The 12,136-nt window shown below is 34.8% G+C and overlaps 1 protein-coding gene across 1 annotated transcript in view; it reads right to left on the bottom strand.

Moving 5' to 3' along the window:
* DIAPH2 (diaphanous related formin 2) overlaps nt 1-12,136 on the bottom strand; it is a 189,544-nt gene that overhangs the window by 65,775 nt on the left and 111,633 nt on the right. The window contains exon 25 of the mRNA XM_083797793.1: nt 8,960-9,123. Within this exon, the coding sequence (XP_083653919.1) occupies nt 8,960-9,123 (164 nt within the window). The remainder of the gene's footprint in view (nt 1-8,959; nt 9,124-12,136) is intronic.

The following is a 12,136-nucleotide window of genomic DNA, read 5'->3' on the forward strand; positions in this document are numbered from 1 at the left end:
TTTTCTTTAAGTACATTTATAATGTAATCAAAAGATTTTCTTACTCAAAAAGCTGCACTTACAAAAATCTTTTCTAGGAGAGAGAAGCAGTCACCACTGACAAAAGTCCACCAAATATCAAAAATATCCCTTCACCGAAGGAAGAATCTTCTTTGCATTTCACAACAACTATGCCTATAAATGCCAGATTTTACCTCTAAGTTTTTGGTTTTTTTTTACCTCCTCAAATTTTATCGTATTTTTATAGACATTATTGCAACATTGCTTATAGACTTAATATTCATCTTTAAGACTACCTGCATGAAAGGGGGAGCCCACAGGGAAAAAAAATAATGAAAAATTTAAGAGCTATATACGGAAAAAAAATACATCTCATGTTATACATTTCACACACCTTTCATAAAGCATACAACCTCATTAAAAGGAAATTTATGTGCATTTTTAAATGCAGGCATGACAGATTTGGTGGATATTTGTAAATACTCTAGTGCCAACAAAAACAAACATCCAGAAAGTGACAGATAAAAATATTTCAGATCATTTGATATAAAGTTTGTGAGACAGCAGGCTAAAGTGAAGAACCAAAACAGAAAAGAGCAAACAGGCATCTTGCTTCAGGCAACTGATTAATCATTACTTGATAAGAGCCTGAAAACTATACCAAACCAAGTATATCAGGTTGCAATTGTTCCAAGGTTATGCTGCAAACGAAGGACAACAGAAATTTGTGTTTACTTTCACTGAAAGGAAGGACTAAATCGATATTAGCTAAAAAAATATTTTTTCCAAAATGTCCCAAATATGAAAGGCATATTCTTATTCTGTGGATCTACTATTATATGAGGAAAAAACAAAATTGCTACTTTTGATTCAATTTCCCTGTAACTGTCAGCTCTGACAGAGGAAAATACGTAATTCCTCCCCACACACACATGCCCCAGCTTGATTTTGAATCAGGTTTCATTTACAAAGTCCTCATGCTCAAGTGCTTTACTTAGTTCTTGTGATGTTCCTTGAATACAACAAGGTTATGAAGATGTATCTAAGCACTAAATCAAAGAAATAAACCTAGGCAGAGGTGACAAAGAATTACTTGTTAAAAGCTCACTTCTAAGGTTTAAATATTCTACCCCATCTTAGGGAAAAAAAGAGACTGAACAAGAAGCAGCACAGCCATGTAAAGACCAAGAAGGGCAGGATTTCCAACAGCAAAAGGTAAAGAAGACTTCTGAGGTAAAGCAATGCAAACTTGATTTAGTCCTCTCACTACACTCTTGGCTCTAACTATGTTTCCTGCAAAAAGGGTAGAAAAGCCTAGAAATAAAAAGTGAGCAGATATAGCATACATAAATAATATAACTCTGTTTCTTCCATCCACATTTCTAGATTGATTCACTATACTGCAGCTTGATAAATTGAAATGGCTCAAAAGCCATTGGCTTTGAGCCAATGGCTCAATTTTTGGTTAGGTAAGTCATAGGTGCTCTAAGTTTATTTGGTTATTTGCAAGCATATGATAGACACTTTTGCAAATTTAAATGTGAATTCTTAAGTATGCAGAGCCTTCTTCTCCTAACATCACAAAACAGTGCAAAAAATGATTTACTTTCACACAGCTAGATGGATACTGATAAAGAACTAGCTATGAGATTAATTTGGTATTTGACTGCAAACTCTGTGTGAGGGCAGTCTTAAAGATATTAAAAAAATGAAAAAAAGGTTCATAAATAAATCAATTTCTATTCAACAAGCCAATGTATACTTCTCCAAAAAAAAAAAGTCAGCTCTACCACTCCCACCCCTTCTCCAAGTATAACGAAACATTCCAGTGGCAGTCAATATGTCTCAAAAAACAGAGAAAGGTCAGCTACTGTACCTGCCTACACGGCCTCCTTGTAATTTCCTTTTCTGCTGTTGCTTAGGGATAACAGAATAACAGCTTATTTATATGGATAATCTTGTTGGAAAATAATTTGGGAAACTACTGAACCAAAATAAGTATCACTGTATAAGTGATATACTTTGATCAGAAAAGTGAAAAATGAAAAAGCAACACTGACTGTTCCAGAACTTCTTTTCTGATAAACTCTACAACTTGATATTCAGCTCAACAACTTCTAAATACTTAGAACTTATGGAGGTGCATTTAGTAAGTATTGTTTCTCTCCAACTTGCAGAAGAAATAATTAGGAAAGATGATGCATGCATATATTGTTTATTTCAAGAAATCAAAAACTGGCATTATTTTCCGTTTAATGTACGCCACTTCTGACAATGATCAGCACAGTCTTGAACATATTTTCAAAAGACCAAATGTTTTTATTTTCTTAACATTGAAATAGTGCAATATAAGCATTACAAGAAAAACGTATCATGCAACAAGCACATATTTTATATATGATATAGATATGTATATATGTGCATACATACATAAACACAGATTTCTCTGTGACCATTAAATGTGCCTTTCAGAACATATTTCTGATTAAAGATGAGCCTAAAATTAAAGACATTGATATATTTCATCTTTTTCAAAAACACTAGCTGAATTTCATTATTATATAGCATAACAATCTTATCTGCAGTTGCAAATGAAAGAAGAGAAAGAAAAATGACCAAGAAAAATAACAGAGAGTCAGTAATTTATTTAGTCAGCATACTTGCTTTCACACAGCAAAATTATATACAGAGTCACAGGTTAAGCAAAGGGAAATAGTGGTTAAAGCTGTTATACAAAGCTAACAGAAGAAATGTCAAGATTTCTTGAAGGGCTGTGTTGAATTCTAAGTGCCGATGACTGGCCTTTATCTAGAACTATATATGCTGTAGATTCAATTAAAACACAACATATTATCTATATATCTATATATATACACACACACACATAACCGATCTTCAAGGAAAACCTTCTCCAAGCACTAAGATCACCATCCTGTCATGCAGGAAGCTGAGGAGGTTTGGCAGGTTTAAGTGTGGTTGAACAAGGAACTCTTGATGTAGCTCTGATGTAAAACAGATAAGTTGAAAGCTAGAAGCATGGTTACACTACACAAGAGAAATACAGCACTACTGCACAGGGAGGGAAAGAATTAAGAAAACCAAAGCTCAGTGGGAGATAAAATTGGCAAGTGACGTTAAAGGCAATGAGAAGGGCATTTACATCTACAAAGGCTGATTAAGGAAGAGAGAGGTCTGCTGCTGAATGGAGTATGGAACCTAACGTCAGAGTCTCAGGTACTCAGTGCCTTCTTCATCTCAACCTTTACCATCGCTGTCTCACAGGCTACTGGGGCAGCTGACTGATGTCACTGCAAGGCCTCTATTTCATCAAAAAGCTGCAGGACTCAAGGGACATCCCAAAGCCTGTGAAAAGCAAGTGTTATTCTCATCTTAAAAAGAGTGAGGAAAGCTTGGTGAACTACATACTACTCAGCCATCACTTGTGTTTTCAGGAAGTTCACAACATGTTTCCTTCTGGAAGCCATTTCCTGTTACATTAAGGACAAGATGCTGACTGGAAACCAAAAGAATGGACTTAGCAGGGACAAATTGTGCCTGACCAATCTGACTAGCTTCTATACCGAAATGACTGACTGGCTCTGTGGAGGGGAAGGCAATGCATGTTTGTTGTTATTTATCTTGGTTTTACCAAAGCCTTCAACACAGTCTTCCACAGACAGGGTATCTCAATTCATGGAGATATTCAAAACATGGTCCCACGCAGCTTGAACTACTGCACTAGCCCTGCTTTGAGCAGGATGTCAGACTCAATGACTCTCTAGTATGTTCTTCCCCACTAAATTACCTCATGATTCTATGGTATGTCTTATCATAAACGTTCACACCAGAAATGTTAGCAACAAAACCGAAAGCAGCCATCTGAAGAACTCCTGAACTTTTATTTGTTAGCAGCTGTAGCACAAGAAATAAATCTGGAGAAAGACAAACACGAAGAACCAAGTCATCCATATTTCAAAAAATACCTGGAATTATATTTTGGCCATCTACTTCAACCATTTACCATAAATGGGGAAAAAAAAATACTTAGAAGCAGCATGCAGGCACTACTCTGGTTTGAAAACAACACATTTAATAAGTAGGCATACTCTAGAGAACATCTGGAAATGCTGTATATACTCAGTTTTCTCCAATGGTTCCTGAATTCTTACCAGTGGTTATGAATTTTTACAGTAAATTCCACAGACTAAATGAGTTTCAGTGATTTCTTGCTTTTTCTTGCTTTTTTCCTTAAACTTGAAAATGAAATGCTTTTTCTTTTTGAAAAACTTTTCATAGCCATCAAAATGTTGCAGGAAATTTTAATTCTTTAAAATAATTTTCCTCATATAAAATAAAATCATTGTACTGCGAACTTCTAATGCTTGCCCTAGGCCTTCTTCATGCATATGGAAAAATTAAATCCTTAAACAAGAATCTTTACGCCACTGAAGTCTACAAGGTTCTGCTCTAGTGGATAAAATAAGTCAGGAAATTCTCAAAAGACCTAATTACAATTACTACAACTAGTGTATATATCTGAACAAGTCAATTTGACTAAAGCACAAATTATACTAAGGAAAGAAAGCTTTTCCTTAAGCTATACACATCTCAGATCTCACTTTTTTATACTGAAGCTTTAATATTTTATATTTAAAGAGGCTTAGAAGATAATACAGATAAAAACTTTTAAAAACCTTAGCACCACACAGATAATTAGCTATTCAGACCAACACATACAGCATTAAAACAGTATCTTACTAGACTACTGCCCACTTCCTAAAATTATAAAGCGACACAAGAAATTAGCCCCACTTCTCTAGAAACTTGGAAAGACTATTTGTTGTCTGTCTTTTCTGTTTGGAATGCAAGTCTGATATTCCAAACCAGAATACAGAACTCGATAGTTCTGTCTTAGTAAACTGAATTAATTCATGGAGATTTAGTCTTTAGAATAATCTCCCACCCTAAAAAAAAAAAAAAAAAAATTTTTACTGCAGTTTTTTCGTATTAAGTAAAACAAACATCATACAAATATCCTAAGAAGAGGTGACCATACATAGGTGTTTAGAAACTCCAAAAGCAGAATTGCTGGTGGATTCTGATCTCTGCAAGGAGGTATAACTCAAGTTTGCATCTGTAATTACTTTCCCTGAACACAGAAGGCACTTTACATCAATTAGGTAATAAAACAATTATGTTTTGCAATGCATTAATTTGCTGACTGCATTTACAGCACAAGATGAAGGTGTTGTGGAGGTATTATTCAAACATAATAACCTTTTAACAAGGATTATGAAAACATACATGTGAGGTTATCGTGATCCTCATTGACAAGGAAGTACATGACTGTGAAGTGCCTACCAGAAAGATGCTGTCTTCTTGATTTGTGAATAGCTAACAGTTCTATCTGAATTTTAAGAAGGAAAAGTCCATTAAAAGTAATTTAGTATGTAAGTGAAATACTAAAGACGGATTACATTGGAAAAAATGAAGAATAGTTGCAGTCTACTGAAAATATACAACTACTTGCTCAAAGTAAATCCTTTTTCTGCTAGATTCGATGTTCAAGGAGTATTTTATCTTTACCAAACACTATGATAATATCCTCTTCCCCTCCAATAAAAGCAAAAAAGGAAAAAAGAAAACAAACGTCAAGACAAGTTTGCTGTCTGCTTTCAGTACTGTCTAGTAATCTTAAGAACACAGATGTTCCCGCACTCATACATAAAGAAAGTAAAGGACATCCTGGCAAATAAAACCCAGGTAACATCTCATGGTAAAAATTATCTGGGTAGTTTATAGAATTTACACCTCTTTTCCATATCCACAGAGGAGTATTTGCAGAAGATTTGTATACAGCATTAACAAGAGGATTATGTGCATGTTGGGAATAATAATTAACAGTAGTTTGCTAGTAGTTTTCAACACCTTCATTACTCTGATTGCTACAGTTATTTCAGTGATTAAAAATAAAGTTAGAAATGCCCTAATTTTTAACAGTTTCCTAAAACAGTGAGAATTGGCTATCTGGAGCCTTGCTATAAGTACAAGTGAACAAACTGCATACAGAAGAGAAATTTATTCTCAGTGTAAATTAAAATTCTTCAGTGACGTAATACACTTCCTTCCTCCCAAGTCACACTGCATTTACCTGCATTCTGTATTTAATGTGCAAATGTTCAAAGCCTCCTGAACATTCTGGATTTAAAAGCAGGACCTCATTTAAGTGAGGTAAATTAGCAAATATTTGAAAAACAAATAAAAAAACAGATACTTCAAGGCCACATAACAATCATCACTGAAGTAAAGGTATTAGAGATGCAGTGAAATCCATTCCAGACAGTATTCTCACAAATGATATTTAGGAAATTCAGTAAAACTTAAAAATTGAACAACCAAAAAAATCGCAAATATACAGTTTTCTATAGTATAGGCTAACACCACATTACTTAACCCTAAACACAACTAATGTAAAATGCAAAAGCAATCCTAGAAAGCTGCTCTGAAGAAAAATGAAGTTAACTTGTGAACAATTGTTTGGATGAGAGGCAGCAGTGTGCCTTTGGAACAAAGAAGTTGGAATCCACAGTCAACTATTTAAAAAGTACAGTAACAGGTTGAAGGAGGCAATTCTTCCACTTTACCACTCCTTGTAAAAACATATCTGGAGGAGTTCTGTGCCCAGAATGAGTTTCAATGAATATTGGAGCGTGTCCAGTAGTTGATATCAAGATGGTCATGAGGTTGGAGCATATGACAAGCAGAAGCTGAGAACTGAGTTTGTTCTCCTGTAAGAAGAGAAGGCTCTCGGGCAACCTAATTGCTATCTACACAACATAATGGGATGGTGTACAAAAGACAGATCTAGATTCTTCTCAGAGGTGCAAAGCAATTGAACAAGAGACAATAAATACAGTCTCTTATGTTATAACTTTTTTCCTATTCTGCCACCACAAGTGTGATCACTGTGGAAAACAGAGAGGTCATGAAGTCTCCATTCCCGAATAAAAATTTAACTGAACAAGGCCCTAGGCTACCTGCTGTAACTTGACCTTACCTTGGAATATATAGGTGGATTAAATAATCTCTGAAAGTCCAATCAACATAACCACATGAATTTAGACATAACACAGCCGACAACATAGTGCTGATGTTCTAAATATGACATAAAAATTAAAAGCTCATAAAATAACCTGATTTGTGTCTTTGCAGACTGTGGAACTTATATCAGCAGAAGATTTATTGCATTCATACATTTGAAATTTTGGCACCCCAAGCCTTGTGGTAATTCCTGCCAGTGGGATTAATCCTAGATTTTTCTTGAGTCGACTCTTTGTTCTTTAAATTACAAAAATATTAGACATATATAAAATCTTAACTATTATTATAATATATATTATAGCCATCATATTAAAGGATAAAGGACAGAATAACCACTCTATTTTATAGAATATGGCATTTCATATAGAAAATATATAACTATTATACCTTGACATGAAAAGAGATTTGTCTCCTGGACAAGCATACAGATAAATCTCAGAGAATTTTCTCCTTAAATAAATAGCAATGAATTAAAGCTGATCCCACCCTCCCCGCCGTTATTATTCAGTCACTTCAAATACAATTATAACCAGCAAAGAGCAACAGGCTATTAGTCAGATCTTGAGGTAGTCAACAAAGAAGGAGTAGACATATTTAAGCAACTGGAAGTATTTTCATTCTAATATGCTCTCTAGAAAACCTGGATATTTGTTCTCTGGCTCTTATCACCTTCAAAGCCGTTTAAATACAGACTTGAGGACAGGTTTTTCACCACAGTATTTGGATATTGCTAGTTTGAAGTCTGCTTCAAGTAGTTACAATGAAGTAGACTTCAAAAATTAGACATCCATGTTTGAAAATGTAAGCTTTGGATTTATGAAAAAGTAAATGCATTGAAATAGCTTATGACAACTATTCCTGTTTTTGACACATCTTCATGCAGATGTGTTGGCCTACTTACTTATTATAAAAAAATTGGCAATTTGCTTACAGTAAAAAAAGAATAATTACAGCCAAATTAAAATGAACAGTTAGATATATTGTAGTAGAAGTTTACTAATACAGTAAACTTAACACTAAAATTACATTTTAAAGTGGTTATTCATCCATCACACCAAAAACCGAAATTCCTATGATTATGTGATGAATTAAGCCAGATACTGGCAAAAGACACATCTCAGAGCTACAGCTGGATGGTAAACAGTGGTATTTCCAAGAAATTTTAATATTCTCTAGAGACGTAATGTGACACTCCAGGCATCTGTTTTCCTTGTGCACTTCCTACGGTGCAGCTGATTATGGCTTCCAGACAGCCACTAGGAAAGATGACATTAAACCCATTTAAAAACTTAGGTGTTGAATAAAATACTTAAATTCCGACATAAAGAAGCCAAACCCTGATAGCAACCATACCAGCTGAATAGAAATAGTACTACGAACATCTAAGTGAGTATTCAGAATTCAGTCAGAAACAGAGGGCTTATTATGAAAGTCTAAGCTTTAGCATCACAGCATCATGAAGACATGAGTCAGATTCCTACACAATGTGAACATAGGTATGCCCATTCTGCTTTTTGTTCCATTATTCACTAAGAGTTTGTGTTTTTTTGGTGGTTTTCATTTTTGTTGTTTGGGGCTTTGTGAGGTGGGGGGTGGGGGAGTGGGGAGGGTTGTTTTTTTTACCTGTTTTCTGATTATCCATGTCTTGCTCACATTGACAGTTGGGTTTGCAAGTTAAAAAATTATAATTATCAGTGACCAAAATCAAATTAATTCTGGACACATGCATCTGACACCCTGCCACAGTATAAAACAAGAAGTTAACTAAAACTCTAGGAAGAAAGAAGAGGAAGGAATTAAACTTGAAAGAACCCAAAGGAAAAATAAGAATATATGATGTTTTGCAGACATTACTTACCAAAAACAGAGTTCTGAAGTTGCTCAGATCGCCAAAGAATTCTTCTATGCTTACTGTTTTGGGATCAAAGCTAAAGTATTCTCCCAAATTTTCATACAATTTAGTCATGTTGTTGTGCATGTTGGACAGTTTTTCATACTGTTCTCGCGCACTCTCAGCGAAGCTGTAAGGTTGTGTTAAGGAAAATGATTCATGTGTAATTAAATCTACCCCCAAAATATAAACAAGAAAAAAACTTCAGTACTAAGTTTGTAGAATCACAAAATATGCTAGTATTGTCTTGCTGTCAAGTGGGACATTTTTTATATGTTTATATGTATATGAGTACGTTCCAACATAAGAAGGTAGAAAATTTCCTTGATCCTGTTGGCTTAGAAGTCTAGTCTAGCTCAAAAATTATACTGAATACATGATCATAGCTCAAAAGCACTTATGCCCCCTTGTATGTTTAATATAGGTAATAGAGCTACATAATTTACCTGGAATACTGTGTTCAACTCTGGGTCCCCCAGCACAAGAAGAACATGGAAGTATTAGAATGAGTTCAGAGTAGGGCCACAAAAAATGATCAAGGGACTGGAGCCATCTGTCCTATGAAGACACGCTGAGAGCACTGGGGTTGCTCAGACTGGAGAAGAGAAGGCTCTGGGGAGATCTTGTAGCAGCCTTCCAATACCTAAAGGGGCCCTAAAGGAAAGCTGGGGAGGGACTCTTTGCCAGGGAGAGCAGTGACAGGACAAGGCGTAATGGCTTTAAATTAAAAGAGGGAAGGTTTAGATTAGATATAAGGAGGAAATTCTTTACTACGAGGTGGTAAGGCACTGGAACAGGTTGCCCAGGAGAAGTTGTGGATGCCCCATCCCTAGAAGTGTTAAAGGCCAGGCTGAATGGGGCTTTGAGCAACCTGGTGTAGTGGAAGGTGTCCCTACTCGTGGCAGGGTGGTTGGAGTTAGGTGATCTTTAATGTCCCTTCTAATACAAACCATTCTATGATTCTATGATAATTTTTCACAGCTTATGAATACACAAAGATGACAGCTATACAAGATGTTGAGGGGTTAATGTTCTCTGTCTTTCAAGTCGGTTTACAAACAAATTCTCAAAAACTCATGAGTTCTAAGCTAGCAAGAAAGCAAATAACAGGACAGGAAAAAAACAAAAACATTCTTCTCTAAAGAATGTCCAGACATTTGTCTTTTGCGGTGCAAGTAAAAAGCTGGATGATAATTGCCAGCTACTCAAATGCACCACAGAACGAAACCCAAAACACGAGTATCTAATGCAAATGTACACTTTTATATTAGGTAATATCAACCCTAAATCAATCAGAAATTCTCAACAATATTAAATCAGAGATACAAAAAATACCTGAATTCTTTAAGTACTAGTGATAAACAGGTAATGAATTGTTGTACAATCGGAAATGAAACCATGGAAGTTGACGAGACTGTTGTCTATATCCATTCTGTTCCATGCACTTTTATCCTCTCCCACACTGAAAGAAGTACCTATTGCTTTCATTTCCATGAAATTATATTATTAAAAGGTCACAGTATATTAGACATTGTATTAGTAACTGAAGAGTGTAGAAATTAATCTTAGACTGATTTCCATCCCAGCAGTGATCGTTAAAAATTTGCCATAATCATTTTAAATAGAAAAAAGGGGATTTTTTATTTCTATATGGAAAATTGGTTTTAGAATAACTTATTCGTAAACATAGAAATAGTACAAGCTGTAAAGGGAAATATTACTTTGCCTTAAAGCTAGTTAAGTTTCAGTCTGCTGTTTTATTTTGTTGTGGTTGTTCATATCTGCAAAGATAAAAACTCACAAATCACTGTAAAAAAACATCTCGTACATGATTAAACTAGTTCTGTGGATCACGAATTGTAGCTGATTAACAGGTTGTGCTGGATGTATCAAAACCTAAGAACAAGATATGAGTTTTTCCCTGACCCACAGAAACCATGCAGCCTGACTCCCTGTGGCTTTTATCTGTAATGACCGTCTTCCATGCAGATTCTCTGATACTTAATACAGCAATGCTCATGACTCAAAGTTTCCCCATACTTGTGTCTCTAATCTGAGACTCTGCCTAGTTATCACATTACTAACTAAAAAATATCTGAGATCCCTAACTCTCTGCAAAAACAACAAACAACCCAGAAACTAATTACAGGAATGAGACATGAAGACTTGATATAAACAACTTATTTTTGAGACCAGACTGAGCCCCAGTACAATTCTTCTGAAATCAGCCAATAAATTGCATAATTGACAAAAGAGAGGAAATATAGGTAGATGTTCTGTTTCTAACATATGCTCCTTGGTGTTTGGACACTGTTGAGCACTTAAGAGGCTATGTCATTTCATAAGTCACGTGCAAGAGTGTCAAGGCTGAAAATATATTTTATTGGAAGGATGATTAATATTTTGTTTGAATTTTCCTGCTCTAATTTCAGGTCATCTAAAGTCATTTAAAAATTGGTTCTTTGAAGTATGATGGAAAAAGCTTTTATATAATATAAATTTCTCTCCTGGGAAAAATATTTTCCAAGTAATCCCCTCTTCTTCATTAAAGCCTCAGTATCATAAAAAGAAAGTTTTATTCTTTTGCTAGCTTTACATGTTCATTTAGGATGGCAAAAAGATGAAAACGCTGTGATGGACATTAATAAATATCTTTTTTTTTTTTTTTAAACAGTATCTACCTATATAGTTTCATATTAGGGCAAAGGCAAGAGTAATAACTATATTTTCATTTTAGTTCATGAATTTTAACATGCCTGGTTAGAATTTCAAGTGCAGAGCACTGAATCCTTCATCTTAACACAAGACAAACCTGGTATAGTTCAGTGTTCGATGACATTTAGCTGTATAAAAGGAAATGAAAATTTAATGGCAAGAATATATTAAATAGGTAATAATGTCACATTACTGAATTATTGAGCAGAGTCTAAAAATTTCTTAGAAAAACACCACCCACCTTACAGTCAGTAGACTACTGTCTTGGACAACCCACCAAAAATACTGAGAAACAGAAATACAAAGATACGCAATTATACAAATTACATCTGCGGTTCCTTTCAAAAAAGCTCATAATATAAAACCAAATTAATATACCAGAAATGATAAGAAAGTCTGAAAGAAAAGAAAAAACTCATATTCTAGATA

The sequence above is a fragment of the Anser anser genome, assembly GCF_964211835.1.
Source record: "Anser anser genome assembly, chromosome: 13".
NCBI classification, from domain to species: Eukaryota; Metazoa; Chordata; class Aves; order Anseriformes; family Anatidae; genus Anser; species Anser anser.